The sequence below is a fragment of the Lepus europaeus genome, chromosome 14 (genome assembly GCF_033115175.1).
Source record: "Lepus europaeus isolate LE1 chromosome 14, mLepTim1.pri, whole genome shotgun sequence".
Taxonomy (NCBI): Eukaryota; Metazoa; Chordata; class Mammalia; order Lagomorpha; family Leporidae; genus Lepus; species Lepus europaeus.
In genome coordinates this window covers 44,421,486-44,445,258 of record NC_084840.1, presented here as the reverse complement: position 1 = coordinate 44,445,258, position 23,773 = coordinate 44,421,486, and the positions used below count along the sequence as shown (strand labels likewise).

General features: G+C 36.7%; 2 protein-coding genes across 2 annotated transcripts in view; both read right to left on the bottom strand.

Annotated features, from left to right (window-relative positions):
• The window catches only part of MALRD1 (MAM and LDL receptor class A domain containing 1), a 405,586-nt gene that overhangs the window by 311,972 nt on the left and 69,841 nt on the right, over positions 1 to 23,773 (bottom strand). The window contains exons 8-11 of the mRNA XM_062210772.1: positions 19,940 to 20,106; positions 11,313 to 11,405; positions 7,504 to 7,708; positions 152 to 304 (exon numbers count right to left, since the gene is read on the bottom strand). Of these exons, the coding sequence (XP_062066756.1) occupies positions 152 to 304; positions 7,504 to 7,708; positions 11,313 to 11,405; positions 19,940 to 20,106 (618 nt within the window). The remainder of the gene's footprint in view (positions 1 to 151; positions 305 to 7,503; positions 7,709 to 11,312; positions 11,406 to 19,939; positions 20,107 to 23,773) is intronic.
• Positions 13,052 to 14,725, bottom strand: LOC133773771 (transcription elongation factor A protein 1-like). Its single transcript, XM_062211363.1, is given in 1 exon segment — positions 13,052 to 14,725. A coding segment is annotated over 1 exon segment (900 nt). The 5' UTR covers positions 14,540 to 14,725; the 3' UTR covers positions 13,052 to 13,639.

The window sequence follows — 23,773 nt, the reverse complement described above, 5'->3', positions numbered from 1 at the left end:
CACAACAGAATCAAATACATGTAGATGGCATAGCTGAAATTGACGTATTCAACTGTCTTAGCCTAACATAGAACCCTAATTGCTTCTCTGTTGCATCTTAGCCTTAACTGAGAAGTAAATAGACGAAGTTAGAACTTCGCTTGCTCCTTACCTTCAGTTGTGTTGTAAGTATGATCCCGAGGTGGGGCCTGTTGCTCAAAGGTAGCAGAAAGATCAGTTTGGGAGCTCCAGATCCAGTCAAAGTGGTCACCACCAACTGCTTCAAACCAGCCACAACTGTTTGTTTCAAAATCACATCTGGAAACTGAAGAACAAAGCTCTGATTCTTACACTGGCCCTCCACAGTGTTCCCACACTTTGAAACAGTAGAGTTCAAATGGAAATCCTCTCATTATGTATTTATCACCTTATAAGTACATTACGGGACACATTTGAGGAGGGAAAAATGATCCTTACTGATGGTGGGAAAAAATGAGGTTGTGTGTTTTATACTGAAAACTGCGAAGGCAGAATCCTCAATTTATGAAATTCAATTTTTTTCAAACCAATCATATTCTGTCTTGGAAATATTGCCATTTGGCCGCATTGTTCATAGAACTGCCAAGGTCTGCCTAATTCTTTCTGACATCCATGTTAGTTCCCAGCCACTATTACTACATCCTCTGGAAAGCTTAATTGATCCTGCTGAGTATTTTACACTAAACCATGAAAACAGCTACTTTTTAAAATTCAAGTTCCTCTACATTTTATATAAAATTTACCTTTGATTTTCATAGAGCTTCATATCTTACAAAGTATTGTGGGCATCATTTAATTTGTGCAAAAAATAATAATTTGACCCATTTTTGGGCATATATGCAGAGAAATCAGTTAACATCCACATAGACATTCTGGAGGAAGAGGAAAAGAAAAGAAGCAGAAAAAAAGGAATGAAAGGAAAATTATAATAGTAGGCATGCAGCAGGACAGCTAATAGTTATTGGACACCTTATGTGATAGCCTTTGTGATGAATTCTGTAACATAGATCTTTCTCAACAAGTGTATGGGGTAGGTATTAGTGTTATTGCTTTACAAAGGAAAATTTAGAGAAGTTATTAATTTAAATAATGTGTACATTATAGTTGTAATCCAAATATTGTTACTCCCAATCTACTATTCTTTCTTTAACTGCTGATAATAACTGCTAATTAACATTAGACTGGAAACAGGATAAACTGAAAAGAATCATCAGAATTTGCTTAGATACTGTGAATGTTCATCATCATTACAAATATCAGTGCCAAATGAAGTTCATTTTACTGATGTTTATAGTACTAGGGATCCTGGGCCATTGTCTGTTTTTAACCAATATCTAACCAGCATCTATACTACATATTCCCTTGTAAAATGAATTACAAAGTAAACAATAAGTCTAGGGGATAAATGTGTTTTAAAACCACTAATGAGATTTTAAAATTTTAACTACATTTTAACATAATGATAAATCATTTTTAATTTTTAAAACAGAGATGAATATGACATTTATATTATAAAGTACTTTTTTTTTTGGACAGATAGAGTTACAGACAGTGAGAGAGACAGAGAGAAAGGTCTTCCTTCCATTGGTGCACCCCCGAAATGGCTGCTATGGCTGGTGCTGCTCTGATCTGAAGCCAGGATCCAGGTCCTTCTTCCTGGTCTCCCATGTGGGTGCAGGAGCCCAAGCACTTGGGGCATCCTCCACTGCCCTCCCGGGCCACAGCAGAGAGCTGAACTGGAAGAGGAGCAACCGAGACTAGAACCCGGCGCACACATGGGTTGCTGGCACCACAAGCAGAGGATTAACCAAGTGAGCCATGGCGCCGGCCACAGTACTTTCTAATTTCATATAGTTCCTATGAAATGTCTAATTTTAATAATATATTTGCTTTCTATCCAATTTCCTGGCCTGATATTTGGTCAGGAGAATATTCCAAATCTTATCCAATGCTGGTGGGAATTTATGAATATTTTTAAAAATTAAAACATTTAAAATGCTGTATTTCTTTTGATTAGTAAGATATATAGTAGCATATTTCAATATAAAGAGATAATAAGAAATTAGCAAAAAAAAAGATTGCTATATTTAAACCAAAGATTTCTCAACAAAGTTTAGAAATCTGTTGTAAACAAAGTAAAATCAAATGCTAAATAAAAAGTGAAAAATCATAAATATCACAAGTTAGGGATACAACATGAAGAATATCTGTTATATTTTAAATGCTATCTCTACTTCTAATACATAATATACAAATATGACATAATTATACATATATTACGGAGGCTTCGATGTATGTAAACATTTCAATCCCTGAGAAGCAAATGCTTTGGTAAGTATTTAAAACAGTGAGTAGAACAGGACCCAGAAGTTATTGTTATGCAAATATGAAAAAAATTGTTGTCAACACAAACTTATTCCATGTAGTTAGCTAGAAAATATACCTTATTATCTACTATCCATATCTACTATCAAGTGGTAGTAAAATTGAAGACAAAACATGGGGCTAGCATTGTAGCTTAGCGGGAAAGCCGCCTGCAGTGCCAACATCCCAAATGAGTGTCAGTTTGAGTCTCTGCTACTCCACTTCCAATCCAGCTCTCTGCTATGGCCTGAGAATGCAGTGGAAGATGGTCCAAGTCCTCTATGCCTATTGGTAGAAAAGCTAATGATTCTACAGTAGCTTTTAATTATTTTGGGAAAAATTACTAGAATGATCTCTATTATAATATTACATGAATATAGTAGTTGTCTCTGAGGAAAAGGCTTTAGAGGATATTTGGTGGACTGAATAATAAGTCCTTCATTGTCATTTTTAGGGCCTTTCACTGAGGAAAAAGATGGTTTTGTGCAGCAGCCAAGGAGCCTTGTAAGAGAAAAAGAGTATAGAACCAGATTTCATCTCATAGCAGATCCACTGTTGTAGAACTTCTCCATTGGCATTCTCTCACCCCACTGAGGTTTATTTGTAAGGAATAAACACAAATTATACAAAATGGAAGTCTGAGCTGATACTTTGGGCCTCACTCAGATTTAGAAATTCTTAAGAGAAAAGTTCCCGGTCTTAGCTATTGTGAATTGAGCTGCAATAAACATTAATGTGCAGATGGCTTTTTTATTAGCCAAATTAATTTCCTTTGGGTAAATTCCAAGGAGTGGGATGGCTGGGTTGTATGGTAGGGTTATGTTCACGTTTCTGAGGAATCTCCAGACAGACTTCCATAGTGGCTTCACCAGTTTGCATTCCCACCAACAGTGGGTTAGTGTCCCTTTTTCCCCACATCCTCTCCAGCATCTGTTGTTGGTAGATTTCTGAATGTGAGCCATTCTCACCAGGGTGAGGTGAAACCTCATTGTGGTTTTGAGTTGCATTTCCCTGATTGCTAGTGATCTTGAACATTTTTTCATGTGTCTGTTGGCCATTTGGATTTCCTCTTTGGAAAGATGTCTGTTGAGGTCTTTGGCCCATCTCTTAAGTGGGTTGTTTGTTTTGTTGTTGTGGATTTTCTTGATTTCTTTGTAGATTCTGGTTATCAACCCTTTATCTGTTGCGTAGTTTGCAAATATTTTTTCCCATTCTGTGGGTTTTCTATTCACTTTCCTGACTGTTTCTATGAAGTACAGAAACTTCTCAATTTGATGCAATCCCAAATGTTAATTTTGGTTTTGACTGCCTGTGCTCCTGGGGTATTTTCCAAGAAGTCTTTGCCTGTACCTATATCTTGCAGGGTTTCTCCAATGCTCTCTAATAATTTGATGGTTTCGGGTCGTAGATTTAAGACTTTAATCCATGTTGAGTGAATTTTTGTGTAAGGTGAAAGGTAAGGGTCTTGCTTCAAGCTTCTGCACGTGGAAATCCAATTTTCCCAGCACCATTTATTGAATAGACTGTCCTTATTCCAGGGATTAGTTTTGGATCTTTGGTCGAATATAAGTTGGCTGTAGATGTTTGGATTGATTTCTGGTGTTTCTATTCTGTTCCATTGGTCTATCCATCTGTTTCTGTACCAGTACCATGCTGTTTTGATAACAACTGCCCTGTAGTATGTCCTGAAATCTGGTATTGTGATGCCTCCGGCTTTGTTTTTGTTGTACAAGATTGCTTTGGCTATTCGAGGTCTTCTGTGTCTCCATATGAATTTCAGTATCATTTTTTTCCAGATCTGAGAAGAATGTCTCCCATCAAGGTAGCATGTACCAATGCCATCTCACTGGTCCAAGTGATCAATTTCAGTTCATAATTGATGGCTCTGATAGGTCTAAGAGTCAAAGGGATCACACAAACAAGACAAGTGTCTGCTAATACTAACTGATAGAATCAAAAAGGGAGAGAAGGATCCAACATGGGAAGCGGGATACACAGCAGACTCATAGAATGGCAGATGTCCTAAACAACACTCTGGCCTCAGAATCAGCCCTTAAGGCATTCGGATCTGGCTGAAGAGCCCATGAGAGTATTGTAGGCATGGAAAGCCAAGATACCATGGAAAAGAAAAAAAAAAAAAAAGAAGAAGAAGACCTAAATGAAAGATCTCTGCAAGTGAGATCCCAGTGGAAAGAACAGGGCCATCAAAGAAGGAGGTACCTTTCTCCAAAGGGAGGAGAGAACTTCCACTTTGACTATGACCCTATTGGAATAAGATCAAAGTCGGCAAACTCTAAAGGCTTCCATAGCCCTGGCAACTCATGACTAGAGCCTAGGGAGATTACTGACGCCATAAACAAGAGTGTCAAATTGTTAAGTCAACAACAGGAGTCACTGTGTACTTACTCCTCATGTGGGATCTGTCCTTAATGTGTTGTCCAATGTGAAGTAATGATATAGCTAGTACTGAAACAGTATTTTTACACTTTGTGTTTCTGTGTGGGTACAAACTGATGAAATCTTTACTTAGTATATACTGAATCGATCTTTGGTATATAAAGATAATTGAAAATGAAAAAAAAAAACTTGGTTTTAAATTAGACATTGCATAGAAAATTAATCAATTTTTTAAAAATATCATGTAGAATCTCTGTCCTTAATGTGCTGTACATTGTGATTTAATGCTATAACTAGTACTCAAACAGTATTTTTCTCTTTGTGTTGCTATGTGGGGGCAAACTGTTGAAATCTTTACCTAATATATACTAAACTGATCTTCTGTATATAAAGAGAATTGAAAATGAATCTTGATGTGAATGGAAGGGGAGAGGGAGTGGGAAAGGGGAGGGTTGCAGGTGGGAGGGAAGTTATGGGGGCGGGAGGAAGCCACTTTAATCCATAAGCTGTACTTTGGAAATTTATATTCAAAAATAATAGTTTAAAAAAATCATATTTGATGCAACAGCAGCTGAAAATTTCCCAAATCTGGGGAACCATGTGAACAATCAGATCCAAGAGGATCAAAAGACCTTAAATAGATTTGCACAAGAAAGGTTCTCTCTGGATCTTATTAGAGTCAAACTCTCAAAACTCCAAAGCAAAGAAAGAATTCTAAAAGGAGAGAGAAAGGAAAAAAACAGCAAATCCAGCAAATCACATTTAAGAGAACCACCATTAACCTAACAGCAGATTTTTCAGCAGACTTTAAAGACCAGAAGAGAATGCAATTTAATATAGAACATTCAGAAGGAAAACAAGCAAACAACAACAACAAAAGGCAATCCAGGATATTATGTTAAGCAAAGCCATCCTTCAGACACAAAGGAGGAGTCTTTCCAAAGTAAGCAAAAACTGGGAACTCAGCTCTACCAGAATGGCCTTACAAGAAACTTAAAAAGGAAACCTACTTCTACAAGCAAAAGCTACCATCATGAAAATGCATGAAAGTACAAAACCCATCAGTAGGGTAGACACATTAAAGATAAAAAGAATCAAACTTTGTCAAAATAGAAAACCAGCAAACCACAAAGTTAAAAACAGAGAAGGAAAAAAAATTATCAAAATAATAGGAATAAATCATTCCATATAAATTAATCACAAATACAAATGCATTAACTTCTTAAACTAAAATATTTAGACTGGATGAGTGGATAATAAAAGAAAATCCAAAGATACGCTGCCTTTAATAAATTCATTTCACTGGTGAAGACATTCGCGGACTAAAAGTTAAGGGATAAAGAAATCCCATGCAATGGAAAAACAAAGAAAGCATAAAAAGCCACACTTATATCAGATAACACACTTTCATTCAAAAACTATACAAATAAAGGTCACTATATATTAAGAGATCATTTTGACAAGAGGAAATAACATTTGTGAATATATATGCATCCACCCCTGGAGTACCCAATGTATAAAGTAAATATTAGATCTTCAAGGAAAGATAGACTCCAATACATTAAAAAGTGATATTTACCTTGTTTTAATATTTCCCCTGCCCAGCAAAATATCTCATTAGAATAAAATATGCAGCAGAATAAATGTCAAATTTAAATATATTTCTAAACATCCACTTGTTTGTTAGGTAGAAAATTCATTTAAATGGAATTCATGGTTTCTAAACAGGCACAAGTACCTTAGTTGCTAAGTTTCCTCATATGAGAACCATCATGTAGGCTGTCAAATTATTTATTTGACATAGGACTAGGCTTGAATTGCAATAGGGCCTGTTGTCATCAGGCCTATCAAAGACCCTTCAGCAAAGGCCTAAAGGTAAGGCATTGAACCTTTTTTCCCCTCATGGATGCTAAAGGTGGCTGAAATGATTTCCACAGTCCTGGAGGCAAAGGAAGTTCTTCCCCTCCTTACTGGCTCCTCACGGCTCCCAATATAACCATTTTAACAGGGGAAAAAACATACATTTAATACAGGTTAACATCCCATAGATCTGCCTTCAAGAGGAGGTCCAAAGACCACCCACTTTTCTCTATAACAAAAACACACACACATACACAAAGGCACACACAGATAAATACAACACTGATGCAGTTATTCATGTGTTAAACAAATAGAGAAATTTTGCCATCTTAGCAACAAGTGCTAAAACATTAAATTGACATAGAGGGGACAGTGCTGTGGTGCAGTGGGTTAACGCCCTGGCCTGAAGTGCCAGCATCCCATATGAACGCAGGTTTGAGACCTGGCTGCTCCACTTCTGATCTAGCTCTCTGCTATGGCCTGGGAAGCAGTAGAGGATGGCCCAAATTCCTGGGCCCCCGCACCATGTGGGAGACCCGGAAGAAGCTCCTGGCTCCTGGCTTTGGATCCACGTAGCTCCAGCCATTGCAGCCAACTGGGAAGTGAACTATCGGATGGAAGACCTCTGTCTCTCTCTGCCTCTCCTCTCTCTATGTAACTCTGACTTTCAAATAAATAAATAAATCTTTAAAAAAATTGACAGAGTCCCTGGAAGGAACAGTGCTAATAGCTTCAGACTAAAATCGTACATTTGCCTTATTTCCTAGATATTAACTTTAGCCTAAGAAAAGCAAAGCCTATCTGAAACACAATTAATAGCTATGAAATAGAGAAGGTCAACAAGTAAACCACTGATTGACTTACAGCAAGTTGCTAGATCTTCACTTGCATCAGAGCAGTTCTGTTGAGAGTCACGCACTGAATCCTGGGCAATGCACTGTCCACTGGCACAAGTGAATTCATCAGAAGAGCAAAGCTTTTGGGTGTGCGTCTGTCCACAGGCGTAGACCCAGAGTTGATCAAGCCCAATAAAACTTCTCTGGCTCAAAATGACCCCTTCAAAAATAATCTTCAGGAAAATAAAAAAATCAAATTTGAGTGAGTTTTTCGTCTCTTTAAGATGAGAAAAAAAACTAAAAAAGGATATTAGAGAATAAATAGTTATTAAGAAAAACATCTGTTTGTTGAAAGAGCAACCAAGTACAAATGATAGCGAAGTTCCTGTCTGGTAAGCCTGACCCACATTCAGAAGATGTATGGACACATTGGCTCCACCAAGGCCTCTGAAAATCCACTCAGGATCAGACAACACACACCTACATCACCCCACTTAACACCCAAATGTTCTTGATGACACACTTGTTACTTGCTCAACATATTTACAGCTGTCCTTCTTTCATTTTAAAGGAAAATATTGTCAATTACTTATCCAAAAGCTCTAACCGGGTCTTGCTTTTTTAACAGCTCAAATTTGTATTTGAGTGCCTGAGGGGATATAATAGGCAAATAAAAGGACATGATACAAGAATAAACAAAAATTAAAAGATTACACATAAAAACTATTAAACTTGTGTTTAAAAAAAAAAAAAAAACAATAATCGCTCTAACAAGAAAAGAAGTGCCAAAGAAAATAAATATATTTTTCTCCAAATGAATTGCTAACTTTTCTGGAGGTTCACAAGATTAGCAAGGGAAACAATCACACATTTCTCTACAAATGTAAGATTATGTCAAAGTACTGGAATTTTTTGAGGAGCTATGAAGAGCAAAGGATAGTTAACACCAAGAGTGCAGGTGTGTAAATAGCTGAGTGGAAAGCAAATAATTTATTCTCTACCATCCAACATGGTAGCCAGCAGCTACACAAGACTACTTTAATAGAAATTAATTAAAATTAACTTAAAATCCAGTACTTCAGTTATACTTGCCTTATTTCAAGTGTTCAATATCCCCATGTGGCCAGTGGCTACCATTATAGCTTCCTGAAAGCCATTGTCCCATTTGGGCACTCCGCTTGGTTTCCATTCAGACCATTCACTTTCCTATCACTTGCCAATCAAAGAAAAGTTTCTGCTTCTTTGCAAATTGCTTCCCTGGCTTTTTATTTCTATACTGAGCTGAGTAAAAGAGCCCACAAAACTCACTCCTGCAACCACTCTCCCATCTGTGACCAGTAACACTCAGCCTTCCAGAGTTACTCTCTGCTTAAGGCAAAAATAGAGGTAAGAAATGGGGATTATGAATTTGTTCTAGTGCTGGAACAACTAACTTGGTGCTTTTCTGTTTGTTTTGTTTAATTTTATTTAAGATATACAAGTTTCATATATTTCATAAATAGAGATTTAGGACAACTAACTTTGTTTTACCTATAATGAAAACTCAGAGTATCAGATGAAGGCAGATGGAATTATGCTCCTGTAATATAACAACTTGTTTTCTTTATAATTTGTAAGCTAACATCCAACTTCTCTTATTACAATGAGATTTCTTGTAGTTGTTTATATTATTATAAAGAAAAAAATATCTTGGCCTAGTTTTCTGACTTTTCGCTTAAGGACAAATACTGTTTTTTCTTCTTCTCTTTGATTGCAAAGAAGAAATACACAATTAAGTAACTGGTTTGATTTCTTTTTTATTGTACGTACTTAAGAACATCTAATTATTTTTAGTTGTTTAAATAAAATGCCTCTGAAACAAACCAAAATAGATGTTATGTGATGGTTGTTTGGTGTAGTAGTTAAGATGCCACTCGGGATGCCCACATTCCATCCTGGAGGGCCTACATTGCATTTGGCTGTGCTCCTGATTCCAGCTACCTACTAATGTACATCCTGGAAGGCAATGGTGAGGGTTCAAGTATCTGGGTCAGTGCTACCCACATAGGAGGCTTGGATTGAGTTCCAGGTTCCTTGGGAGTTAAGGAGTGAAAACAGCAGGTGGAAGTGCTTTCTGTTTCTCTCTTTCAAATAAATAAAATAAATAACAATTTCAAAAAAAAAAATAATGTGAACTTTTTGAAGTCCTTTCATCCACCAGTCTCATTATTATACTCAAACCACATATACAACTCTACATACAACACGAAATCTTAAGGTTTTTAAAATTATTTTTATTTATACAAAAAGAACAAATTTCATGTTTCATCATACAGTTTTAAGAGTATAATGATACTTTCCACCCTATCCTCCCTTGTTCACTCACTCCCACCCTTCCTCTTCTTTTCTTATTTTTCTTTAATTTTTACAATGACATACTTTCAAGTTACTTTATAATCACAAGCTTAGCCATCCACTAAATAAATAATCCAACAAATAGTAAGTGGAAAACCACTTTTCCTCAAGAGTATAGGCAAAGGTTATCAATAATAATCAAAACTCAAAATGTCAATTTTGCTCATATACGTTTTTGTACTCTGTATATTAGTGACTACAAATCAGGGAAAACATATTTGTCTGTTTGGGTCTGGCTTATTTCACTAAACAAAATTGTCTCCAACTGCAACCATTTTGTAGCAAAATACAGGATTTTATTCTTTTTTATGGCTATGTAGTATTCTATTGTGTGTATTTACCACAATTTCTTTATCCAGTCATCAGTTGATGGACATCTAGGTTGATTCTATATCTTAGCTATTGTGAGTTTTTTTTATTTTTATTTTTATTTTTATTTTTGACAGAGTAGACAGTGAGAGAGAGAGACAGAGAGAAAGGTCTTCCTTTTTCTGTTGGTTCACCGCCTAATGGCCGCTGTAGCCGGTGAACCACGCAGATCTGAAGCCAGGAGCCAGGCGCTTCTCCTGGTCTCCCATACAGGTGCAAGGCCCAAGGACCTGGGCCATCCTCTACTGTACTCCCCCGGGCCACAGCAGAGAGCTGGACTGGAAGAGGAGCAACCGGGACAGAATCTGGTGCCCCAACCAGGACTAGAACCCGGTGTGCCAACACTGCACGTGGAGGATTAGCCCAGTGAGCTGCGGCACCAGCCACTATTGTGAGTTTTTTAAAAGACCCAGAGAGAAAAGTCTTCCTTCCATTGGTTCATTCCCCAAATGGCCGCTACGGCCAGCGCTGCGCCGATCCGAAGCCAGGAGCCAGGTGCTTCTCCTGGTCTCCCATGGGGTGCAGGGCCCAAGGACTTGGGCCATCCTCCACTGCCCTCCCGGGCCACAGCAGAGAGCTGGACTGGAAGAGGAGCAACCGGGACTGGAACCTGATGCACACATGGGATGCCAGCACCACAGGCCAAGGATTAACCAACCAAGTGAGCCACAGCACCGGCCCCTCAAATATATCTTAAGATTCATAGAGTTATCTGCATGTTATAAAAGTATAAATCACTGCACTCAAAACATTTGCAAATAACCAAGTGATTTTAAATACAAATATTATCTGCTTCATAATACATTGTGCTTCCTAGGTGCAATGCATGATGCTAGAGGATGCTAGGGACAGAGGTCATGGAGAAAGAATAAGCGCTATCAGTGACACACAATGGGTTCTCCACTCAGGGCAAATTGGGCTTGAGATGGGCCAAGTAAAAAGACGTAAACAATTGCTTTCCTCAAATTTATATACTCTACACTACTAAAAAATGATAATCTAAATTTAGCAGTGGAAGATAAATTCACTATTGAAAGATAAAATAAACTTATGATTTAAAAAAATGTTTTTTACCTGAAATATCTTCAGACCATCTGGTATTAATACATCTACTTTCACCCATTTGCTGTGAGTTGATGTGTTGTATGTCCAAAATATTTCTTCTTCCTTTGATGAAAAGAAAGATATGACTCATTCCCCAAATTCTAATCTCCCATTTACTTACATGGCTCTATTAATTCTATTTTAGTAGGATTATCTAGATGTATGATCATCAGTACCAGGAAATCTGAAGTATTGGCTGTGAGAATGAAGATCCAAGTAACACTTTTAAAAAGGAAAAAATAAGAAAACAAACTATGTCTATTTAGTAAAGCTGCTTTTTCTTAATTCATAAAGAGAACTAAGATACAGCAAAAATTTTAATAGACTCTTAAATAAAGTACTATGCCACAAAAATAAAACTCTAAATAAAAATTGATAATACCAGTTATTTAAATGTTGATGCCAATATCATTTTTTATATTTTACAAAATGGATGATGCTTTAAAAAGAAGAGAAATAAGAGGCAAATATTAAATATAAGGGTAAAAATTGTATCAGATGCATTTTCTGTGCAATGTCAATTTCTATTAAATATTTTTCCCACAGAAAAATTCATGTAAAGTTCCAAAGGAAACAATTATTTTCTGGTGATATATTCCTACTGTTGAACTTTGCTAGTCACTCTATCAAAAGACATTTTTATATCTTCTAGAGCATGCAATATATGCTCCTGTATTTTTCCACATACAAAATGCATGCAAAACTGTTACAGTACACTATGAGGTAAAACACTCAATTAGCATCCATAATATATTCCAGGAATGTGTCTGTATTATTTTTTTTAATAACAACAAAAATCTTTATTGAATTACAAATTTTAAAATGGATCACTTAATTTAAAAGTGGGACTATTTTTATTATTCTTAAATTCACTCTGTCAAAAACTTGTTTTGGTTTTAAAATGATAAAAACAGAAGATTCATCTGTGAACTGACAAAGCACAGGTGTACTGCTGGGCCCTTTCAATGTTTTCTCTAATACATCAAAATGACTTATAGGAGGAAATGGGAAAAGGAGGGCAAAGGAGAGTGCAAAGCGCATACTGAAGTCTTTCTACACATGTCTGATAGAATGCATCCAGCACAATGGAACACAGACTTTGCCACAGTGGCCTTAAGATATTCTACAACAAGTATACTCGAGGGTACACTTTTTTTTTTTTCCGTATTTTGATAAGAGCAAATGGTGTTTACCTAAATAGAAAGTAACACTTAATTTTATCATAAAACTACTTGTGATAGTCCATATTTTCAGTTTGCTCAACAACCTTATTCATCATCATGTAACAAAAAGTTAGCAAATAAGACTCAGGACAAAAATATTTTCTAGCAACTTTTATAGTTAAAGACCACAGCTTTAATCATTTTGTACAATCTTTACATTTAATCGTTGGTCAGTATAAATGTCCAAATCAAAATTGAGTCATGAGCTGTTTACAATACTATACTAAGATACTAATATTTTATTCTCAGCATGTCTTCCCATGAAGGGGGAATATCATCTGAAGCTTTTATTCCTCGCCTGTGAGGGCATTTATGAAAATCCTACTGAATTACAAAGGTGGTTTCTGCAAAACTAAAATACACTACAAAGTTAAACAGGTAAATAAACAACAAAACTAAACTGATTTCAACAAAGTCAAGTCATATTTCCAAAAGTAAAATCTATTAAGAACAAGTAATATACATGTACAAGAAATTGCAAGAAATGATGATCATGGTTAGTTACAGATGCAAAATAATATCTAATTATCCCAGGCTTGTGAATAATTAAAATCAAATTCATGTGCTAGTTCAAATATTATATACAATTTAGATAAGCTGGTCAAGTATCATTTGAATACACATCATATTTGGTAAACTTAAAATTATATTACCTTTTATATTCCTGTAATATCTGGTGTAAGTACATGCCAATATAGAAAACAATGTAATTTTCATTTATGGGTTAACAGATTGACAGAAAATGTCTACTGTGTATGTTTCAGAATGTAAAAGTTAAAGAACTTTTTTTAAGGAGAAAAAAAACCTTAAATTACTGAAAGTTTAACTGATGAAAGTTTAATGTCAACTTACTTATAAAACAGATGCCATACAATTAATATATGGTGGCCCTACTGATCTGACTACAAAAGGCATTTAAAGGAAGGGATGTTCAGTTGAAAACAGATTAATCCAAGGGATGTACGTTGCTTTAAAAATTTGTTTTGCAGGAAAACTAGTTGCTTGGCCTAGCTTGAAAGCTAATTACAAAATTCTTTTTCTTAATGGTCCAGATATTTTGCCAATTCTTCCAACTCAACAGAACTTCCATCGATTTCCACATTCATTGCAAACAACAAATGTGGTCATCGGTTCATCAGCACTACGGGTTTGCACCTGAGTGTAGGTGCAATTCTTTTTACATTTGCCACATGTGAACAAGTCAGTCTGCGTTCCACCTGTCTTGGCCATCTGATGTTCTCTGATGGCTTCTTTGGTCAAGTTTTTCCGCATTTCTTTGAGCTCATCACTAGCCATTTCCTCTGCCGTCATTCTAGCAAATAAATCAGGAGGAATATTCCCACACAATACATTTTTCCTTAAATTTGGATTTTTTGCATCTTTAAGATTTGATATTCTACTTCATACTCTATTTTTGTATTTCATGTCTGTATTCCTTATTTCTTGGTATATAGCTTCCTCAATTTGAGATCCCAATTCTTCCTCATCAGCTCCAATGGCAACGTAGTCATCTCCTGTTCGGAGAGCAGCAGCCAGCATCTCCCTACACTTTAACCGCACAGAATCAGAAGTGCTTGGTGCCCGAGGAAAAGATGAAACGTAAGTATCTCGAGCATTTGTCTCATCCTTTCTGTTGCTCACGTTGCCACTGGAGCTACTTTCCTCTCTTGCCTCAGGGCTATTCTGTGATGTAATTGCAGGTTTTTTCTTTTCTTCGGGGTCTTTTTCTGTTGATGGTCCATCTAATAGCTTTTTCCAGGATTTGATGAGAGACTTTGCTAAAGATGTAACTTCTTCATCTGTACTTTGCTTGCGAATAGCGTTAACTGACATTCCAATTCTTGTGGACTGTAACAATTCCAGGGTCATAGGAATATTCTTAAGCTCCTTCAACAAATCCAATGCTCCAGCCTCGTTCTTCTTCTGCACCATCTTGTCCATCTTCTTGGCGATGCGGACTACCTCGTCCTCCATGGCGCCGGCAGGTCTTCCCCGCGCCCAGCCCTCTGGGGCCGCGAAATGGCAGAATGTGGCGTGGAGAGGACGTAGAGCAGTCGCGAGCCCCGGCGTCCGGCGAGTCCCACCACGGCAGGCCCGGGCCTAGGGCCTTCCTCACAAACCAGACCAGAGGCGGCAGCGGTGGCTCCTCCCCGCAGGCCGCACTAGTAGAGCCCGCGCGCGTCCTACAGGCGCTACTAATCAACTGCGGATCGCTGCGAAACGGTGAGTCGCGGCTTCACCGGGCTGGATTCGGGCGGGCGTTCTGTATTATTGTTGTTTATGGTTTTTGACCATGCTTTTGTGCTCTGAAATAATCCTACTGTTTCTTTAATTTCATCAAACTTTCAACTTAAATTGCTATTTCCATGGAAAAGCTAAACCCATGGTTCATAATATTTACATATAAGATACAGTGATTTTTCATGTACCCGTATATTAAACATGTAGAGAATGTTTATGCATGCTGAGAATGCATAAATGTTTCACGTTGACCTCTGAAACTGGCTCTATGTCTGCTTTCTAGTCTGAGATACAAGCAGCTTTAAAAGGTGACATGCAGCTGTGATTCAAAAAACACATGACACAATTTTTCACTCTTCTAAGTATTTATCTCCTCCCTCAGCTCCGCTTATTTCATTGGTATACAAGTTTTTCTAAAAATGAATCAATTTTCAATTTAGTCTTATATGCCTCTGCTGCCTGATGCCTACTCCTAATTTCTAAGTCCTAAATATTTCAGAAGTTTAAATCGATTACAGTGTTCTTCATCATCATTACAATGTCCATTAGATGGACATATATGCAGCTGAAGTTTCCATGTCACATCAAGAATGAATTAGTTATGAAAAAGTGAGAAATGAGCTAAATTTTCTTACAATTGTATCCTGCACAACTCCAGTTACTAAGCATCAAGACATTCTTGTTTTGCACATACTTTTAATGACACAACTTGGCAAACTGCATTCATCACCTCCCCCCTACTCATTTCATGAAAATTGAGAACTTGCTCTTCTGTCATAGTTAACTACTTGATTTTCCTCTGTTCTATCTGAACAGGAAAGCATTTAAATTTTCCTGAAAAGTGAACAGAGATCTTTCCAAAGTAAAATGTCTTTCCATTCATTAATATAATGGTGTCCTATTTATAAAATACACATTTTTCTACCAAATTTTCCTGTCTGATGACACATGCAATTATAAAGGAACTATATGAAATCAACTTGTATTTTATTTCTGCTCATATGCTTATATTCTTATTTAACAGATGTTAATGTAAAAAATAAACCCTTGTCCAGAAAAATATTTCAATTGATATTCTAGTTTTCTATCATCTTAAAAATCATTAAATAAAAATGTAAAAACGTTTTTGCTCCCCAGATTAGAACCAATAATACAGATTTAGGGCCAGAGTTATGTAACAGTAGATTAAGCCACCACCTGTGATGTCAGCATTGCATATGAGTACTGGTTCATAACCTGGCTGTTCTGCTTCTAATCCAGCTGCATTCTGGGAAAACAAGACAGTCCAAGTGCTTGGACCCTGCCACCAACATGGGAGACCCAGTTGGAGTTCCAGGCTCTTGGTTTCCATGTACTTTCTACATCTCAAGTTCTAAAGTCTTCTGGAAATAACAAAACACCTTTACCATTCTTTCTGGATTTTTCTTGATTTACCTTCTCACATTTATATAGATTTATATGAAGGTACTTCAACAGGTCTGTAGAAAATAGAATTAGCTGGTACATTTATTTGGTGGGAAGAAAATTTTGGAATCTAAGCATACAAGAGGTCTTCAAAAAGTTTATGAAAAATGCAGTTATGAAAAAACTATTCATAGATTATAATAGTTTCTGAAAATAAACATTTTAATTCCATTTTCCACAAACCTTTTCAACTGCCCTATGGATATGAATAAGAACATCACTCTATTCATGGAAGATGCAAATGAGCATCTTCATCAAGGGCTAATTTTTTTAAATTTTGGAGTATGCTTTAACTTTGTGACAAAATATCAATCTGCAGCTTAAATATATTTTGATGAAAAATTTTCATCAGTGTGTTATATGTACAGTGGATGACAAATAGAATGTCAGAAAAGACAACATTGTTTGCCTAATACAAGCTAATAAATCAAACACCAGCCAACATTCTCAAAATTGTACATCCATTTTGGTTTAGGTTAACACACTGCAACAGTTCTCCAGCATTATCTTCTTTTCTCAGAAATTCCTAGTAAACATGTTATTAGTCTATGGTGTGGTATCTAAGACTATTTGTTTTCTCTATTTTCTTATACCACCCCCAAAGCCACCAGAAGAATACTACTACTCATTTTCATTACATCATAACAGTATTCCACATACATTAAAAATTCTAAAATTCATCAGTTATTTTCATGGCAGATAAGAATAATCTTTTGGATTATAACATATACATGAGTATTTCACAAAGTTCTTGGAAATTATAATTAAAAGGTAAACTTTATTCTGACTTTTGACTTCCATGCATTGTTTTTTATAGCATAAATTTTCATAAATTTTTAAAGGAAATTTTTAAAGATGTATTGTTTATTTCTTTGAAAGGCAGAGTTATAGAGAGAGGAGGAGAGGCAGAGAGAGAGAGAGAGAAGGAGAAAGAGAGAGATCTTCCATCTGCTAGTTCAATCTCCAAATGGCTTCAAAGCTGGGGCTGGGACAGGCCAAAAGTAGGAGCCTGGAGTTTCTTCCAGGTCTCTCATATGGGTGCAGGGGCCTAAGCACTTCTGCCATCTTCCACTGCCTTCCCAGGCACATTAGCAGGGAGCTGGATCAGAAGTGGAGCACCCAGGTCTTGAACTTGCTGCCATATTAGATGCCAGAATTGCAGGCGGAGTCTTAACCTGCCAAGCTATAACATTGGCCACTTTCATGAATTTTTTGAATATCTTTTATATGCATCAATTTCCAGAAAGTTTTGCATCAAAATGAACTTATATTTGACCTTTTATTTTCCATGAACTTTCTGAAGTATCCTTGTATCAGCTATTTTCTACTGAAATTTATCTTAAATACTCATTGAGCACCAATATGGACACTCATTAATTACTTGCCCCATAAAGCACAGTCTTGTAGGACCATATTCTAAGGCATATTTAGCTAAATTATTTCAGAGCCTTTTTCACTATGTGTTAGCTGAAAGAGGAAACTGAAAATTATAGATCATGTCCTCATATGAAGTTGCGTGCTTGGTTTATGTGGCAAAAGTGATAATAACTGGAAAATTATAGAGGCATGAATAGTAAAATGCATCTCTATAAAGTTTAACTTTTTATAAGGGGTCAAGACTTGCTCCATGAATATGGAAAGTTTGTAGTGCTACAGGAAAGGTAGGAAGGAGCTTTCTGCAATCCCAGGCCTGACCCCTTACCGTCCTGCACGAAAGGTACCAATATATGTAGGGCAATGGATTCCCAAGTAGTATTTCAAAGATGTCACAAAAATTTAACACAGCTACAGAATGCTAAATATAGGACCTCTTCCAGTAACAAAGGACACTGTATTAAGTTCTCTAATGAGAGTAATTATCCAACTTTCTGCTTTAGATCTCATAAATGTCGCAGGAAAAAAAGGAGTGGAAGACTAGACATGATGAAAATAGTGCAATAAGGATAGAATGAGAAATGATGTGACAGAACCAGGAAGAAAAACGTTTCCTCTTGAATTTCCAAATATCTTGGTAATGAGCATTCTGATTTCTGAGGATAAATTATGATAGTGCTTCAAACTTCAGAAGAATACAAAGCAGGACAGAATGTTATTGACAGATGTTTATTGGCACCCAATAAGTGCAGATGATATAAAAAAAAAACTTTTGTTGAAAATGAATCTGGCTGTTGTGATGTAGAAGTTTCAACTTGATTTAGTCAAACCATTCTGAGCCCAAAAAACTGACCTGTATACTTTTACTGCCACCTTCTGTTCCCATGTCAGAATCCCTGTACTTATTGCCAAATGAGACTGCTCTTTAACCCTATGACATCTTTATTTCCATCTATAAATAAAAGCTTCTTCACAATAGAAATCCCCAGTGTCTCTGGTATTTTCCCATTTGTAGACAATTTTTTCAGCTGCTATATTAAAAATACCTAAGGTGGTTTTAGCACTAGCATAACCATCACAACTTCTACTCTACCTGCAGTGTCATTTTATAAGCAAATGCTCAGTTTGCTTTTAATCAGTATTACCAGTCTTTAAAAACTGCCACATGGTGTACCTGAATGAGTATTTTCCATCATATTTGCAGTTTTAATGGTATCTATAAGTCTAAAATTCAACATAGATCATATAAGAGTTTCAATACAGAGCTAAAAATATAGAATGCTAGACATGTCATTTTATTAGACTTCCAGTTTCTTTAATGTAGTTTCATCAATAGGAATTATATATAATTATATATATATATATTATATAATACTGCTGTGAAAATCACCCTACTGATTTTTGTAAATGATAGTGTGTCCTAAACTGTTTTTTTAATAGTTCTTTTCAAAAGTATACTAATGGAGTCAGTGTTGCAGAGTAGCTGGCTTAGCCACTGCCTGCAATGCCAGCATCTCACATGGGTGCTAGTTCAAGTCCTGGCTGCTCCACTTCCAATCCAGCTCCCTGCTAACGTGCCTGGGAAAGCCACGGAGGATGGCCCAAGTGCTGGGGCCCCTGCACCCATGTGGGAGACCTGAAAAAGCTCCTGGCTCCTATCTTCAGCCTGGCCCACCCCCTGCCACTGCCGCCATTTGGGGGGTGAATTAGAAAATAGAAAATCTCTCTCTCCCTGTCTCTACTTCTTTCTATATATAACTCTGCCTTTAAAATAAACAAATCTTTAAATATAAATAAAATATAACCAATAAAATCAAGTTAAGGACACTTAAAGCACACACACAACTGAGAAATACCTATAGAAATGCCAAGTTGTCAGGAATACAAATTTCGCTTTTTTTTTTTTTTTTTTTGAAAGGCAGAGTTAGACAGTGAGAGAGAGAGAGAGAGAGAGACAGAAAGAAAAGTCTTCCTTCCATTGGTTCACCCCCCAAATGGCTGCTACAGCCGGTGCACTGAGCGAATCCGAAGCCCGGAGCCAGGTGCTTCCTCCTGGTCTCCCATGAGGGTGCAGGGCCCAAGCACTTGGGCCATCCTCCACTGCACTCTCAGGCCACAGCAGAGAGCTGGACTGGAAGAGGAGCAACCAAGACAGAATCCAGTGCCCCAACTGGGACTAGAACCCGGGGAGCCGGTGCCACAGGCAGATGATTAGCCAAGTGAGCCACAGCACTTGCCTAGGAATACAAATTTCATTTTTCAATGAATCTGAGACTACTGCAAATTTGTTCTTACCTTATTATTATACAGTCTAACTCTCAAAATGCTATTATCCATGGCGTAATAGAATTGAAGGTGGCAGCTCTTGCCCAAGCAGTGACACACAGAGCTGTTTAAATAAGCCTTGTTGTCAAATTGGCTAAGAGTAAAAGCGTGCTTAGCCCCAACATACACATAATATCCTAAAAAAGAAAAGAAAAGCAACTCAGGCAAACAATTGTCATTTTTTTTCTGAACAAAATTCTATTTCTGAAAATTTCAAAACCTAGCATGAAATGTAAATATTTTATTTAAATCTAAAATATTTTATTTAAATCTAAAATCAATCCCATTCACAATAGCTACAAAAACAATCAAATACCTTGGAATAAACTTAACCAAAGACGTTAAAGATCTCTACGATGAAAACTACAAAACCTTACAGAAAGAAATAGAAGAGGATACCAAAAAATGGAGAAATCTTCCATGCTCATGGATTGGAAGAATCAACATCATCAAAATGTCCATTCTCCCAAAAGCAATTTATACATTCAATGCAATACCAATCAAGATACCAAAGACCTTCTTCTCAGATCTGGAAAAAATGATGCTGAAATTCATATGGAGACACAGAAGACCTCGAATAGACAAAGCAATCCTGTACAACAAAAACAAAGCCGGAGGCATCACAATACCAGATTTCAGGACTTACTACAGGGCAGTTGTTATCAAAACAGCATGGTATAGGTACAGAAACAGATGGATAGACCAATGGAACAGAATAGAAACACCAGAAATCAATCCAAACATCTACAGCCAACTTATATTTGACCAAAGATCCAAATCTAATCCCTGGAATAAGGACAGTCTATTCAATAAATGGTGCTGGGAAAATTGGATTTCCACGTGCAGAAGCTTGAAGCAAGACCCCTACCTTTCACCTTACACAAAAATTCACTCAACATGGATTAAAGTCTTAAATCTACGACCCGAAACCATCAAATTATTAGAGAGCATTGGAGAAACCCTGCAAGATATAGGTACAGGCAAAGACTTCTTGGAAAAGACCCCAGGAGCACAGGCAGTCAAAACCAAAATTAACATTTGGGATTGCATCAAATTGAGAAGTTTCTGTACTTCAAAAGAAACAGTCAGGAAAGTGAAGAGGCAACCAACAGAATGGGAAAAAATATTTGCAAACTATACTACAGATAAAGGATTGATAACCAGAATCTACAAAGAGATCAAGAAAATCCACAACAACAAAACAAACAACCCACTTAAGAGATGGGCCAAGGACCTCAATAGACATTTTTCGAAAGAGGAAATCCAAATGGCCAACAGACACATGAAAAAATGTTCAAGATCACTAGCAATCAGAGAAATGCAAATCAAAACCACAATGAGGTTCCATCTCACCCCGGTGAGAATGGCTCACATTCAGAAATCTACCAACAACAGATGCTGGAGAGGATGTGGGGAAAAAGGGACACTAACCCACTGTTGGTGGGAATGCAAACTGGTGAAGCCACTATGGAAGTCTGTCTGGAGATTCCTCAGAAACGTGAACATAACCCTACCATACAACCCAGCCATCCCACTCCTTGGAATTTACCCAAAGGAAACTAATTTGGCAAATAAAAAGCCATCTGCACATTAATGTTTATTGCAGCTCAATTCACAATAGCTAAGACCTGGAACCAACCCAAATGCCCATCAACAGTAGACTGGATAAAGAAATTATGGGACATGTACTCCATAGAATACTATAGAGCAGTAAGAAACAACGAAACCCGGTCATTTGCAACAAGATGGAGCAATCTGGAAAACATCATGCTGAGTGAATTAAGCCAGTCCCAAAGAGAAAAATATCATTTGTTTTCCCTGATCGGTGACAACTGAGCACCAAAGGGGAAATCTGTTGAAGTGAAATGGACACTATAAGAAACAATGACCTGATCAGCTCTTGTCCTGACTCTACATGTACAATGTAATACTTTATCCTTTTTAGTATTTGTTGTTGTTGTTCTAGCACTAGTGGTTGAACTCTGTAATTATCACACAATTATTCTTAGGTGTTTAAATTTTAACTGAAAAGTGATCCCTGTTAAATTTAAAAGTGGAAAAAGAGAGGGAGGAGATGTACAATTTAGAACATGCTCAATCGGACTTGCCACAAATGGTGGAGTTAGAAATGTGCCAGGGGATTCCAACACAATCCCCCAAGGTGGCATCTACCAATGCCATCGCACTAGTCCAAGTGATCAATTTCAGCTCACAATTGATGGCTCTGATAGGTCTAAGAGTCAAAGGGATCACACAAACAAGACAAGTGTCTGCTAATACTAACTGATAGAATCAAAAAGGGAGAGAAAGATCCAACATGGGAAGTGGGATACACAGCAGACTCATAGAATGGCAGATGTCCTAAACAACACTCTGGCCTCAGAATCAGCCCTTAAGGCATTCGGATCTGGCTGAAGAGCCCATGAGAGTATAGTAGGCATGGAAAGCCAAGATATCATGGAAAAAAAAAAAAAGACCTAAATGAAAGATCTCTGTTAGTGAGATCCCAGTGGAAAGAATGGGGTCATCAAAGAAGGAGGTACCTTTCTCTGAAGGGAGGAGAGAACTTCCACTTTGACTATGACCCTATCAGAATAAGATCAAAGTCAGCGAACTCTAAAGGCTTCCATAGCCATGGCAACTCATGACTAGAGCCTAGGGAGATTACTGACGCCATGAACAGGAGTGTCAAATTGTTAAGTCAGCAACAGGAGTCACTGTGTACTTAGACCTCATGTGGGATCTGTCCTTAATGTGTTGTCTAATGTGAAGTGATGCTATAACTAGTACTGAAACAGTATTTTTTATACTTTGTGTTTCTGTGTGGGTTCAAACTGATGAGGTCTTCACTAATTATATACTGAATCGATCTACTGTATATAAAGAGAATTGGAAATGAAAAAAAAAAAAACAACCTGGTGTTAAATTGGAAATGGCATAGAAAATTAATTAATTTTTTTAAAAAACTATTATGTAGGATCTCTGTCTTTAATGTGCTGTACATTGTTATTTAATGCTATAATTAGTACTCCAATGGTAGTTTTTTCACTTTATGTTGCTAGATGGGCAAACTGTTGAAATCTTTACCTAATATATACTAAACTGATCTTCTGTATATAAAGAGAATTGAAAATGAAAAAAAAAGAAATGTAAATATTTTATTTAAAAACATATGAAGTTCTAAAATGATTATGTCAAGTATAAATACTAGGTTTTCATTTTCATGTGTGAATCAGAACTCAATATTTCTCTTTTTCTGATTTTTTTAAAATTGTATTTAAATTCTACTATTTTCATGTATTTCATATATATCGATTTAGGAACATAGTGATACTTCCCTCTCTAAACTCCCTCCCACCCATGATACAATCCTTCTTCTTCCACTCTCCCATTCCCACTCTAAATTTTTACAAAGATCTATTACCAGTCTTCTTAATGGTCATAAAGTTAACCCAACACTAAGTAAAAGAGTCCAACAAATAGTATGAAGAAGAAAACACTGTTCCTCAACAGAAGAGGTGAGGGCTGAAAACAATCATCAAATCTCAAAATGTCCTATTCACTCTAATACATCACATTTTAGGTACTCCATTAGTTATCTTATATCAGGGAAAACCTGTGATATCTGTCTTTTGGGACTGGCTTATTTCACCAAAACATAATGATTTCCAGTTGTGTCCATTTTATTGCAAAGGACAGGATTTCATTTTTTTTACAGCTGAATAGTACTCCATAGAGTATATATACCACAATTTCTTTATCCAGCCAACAGTTGATGAACATCTGGGTTGATTCCATATTTTA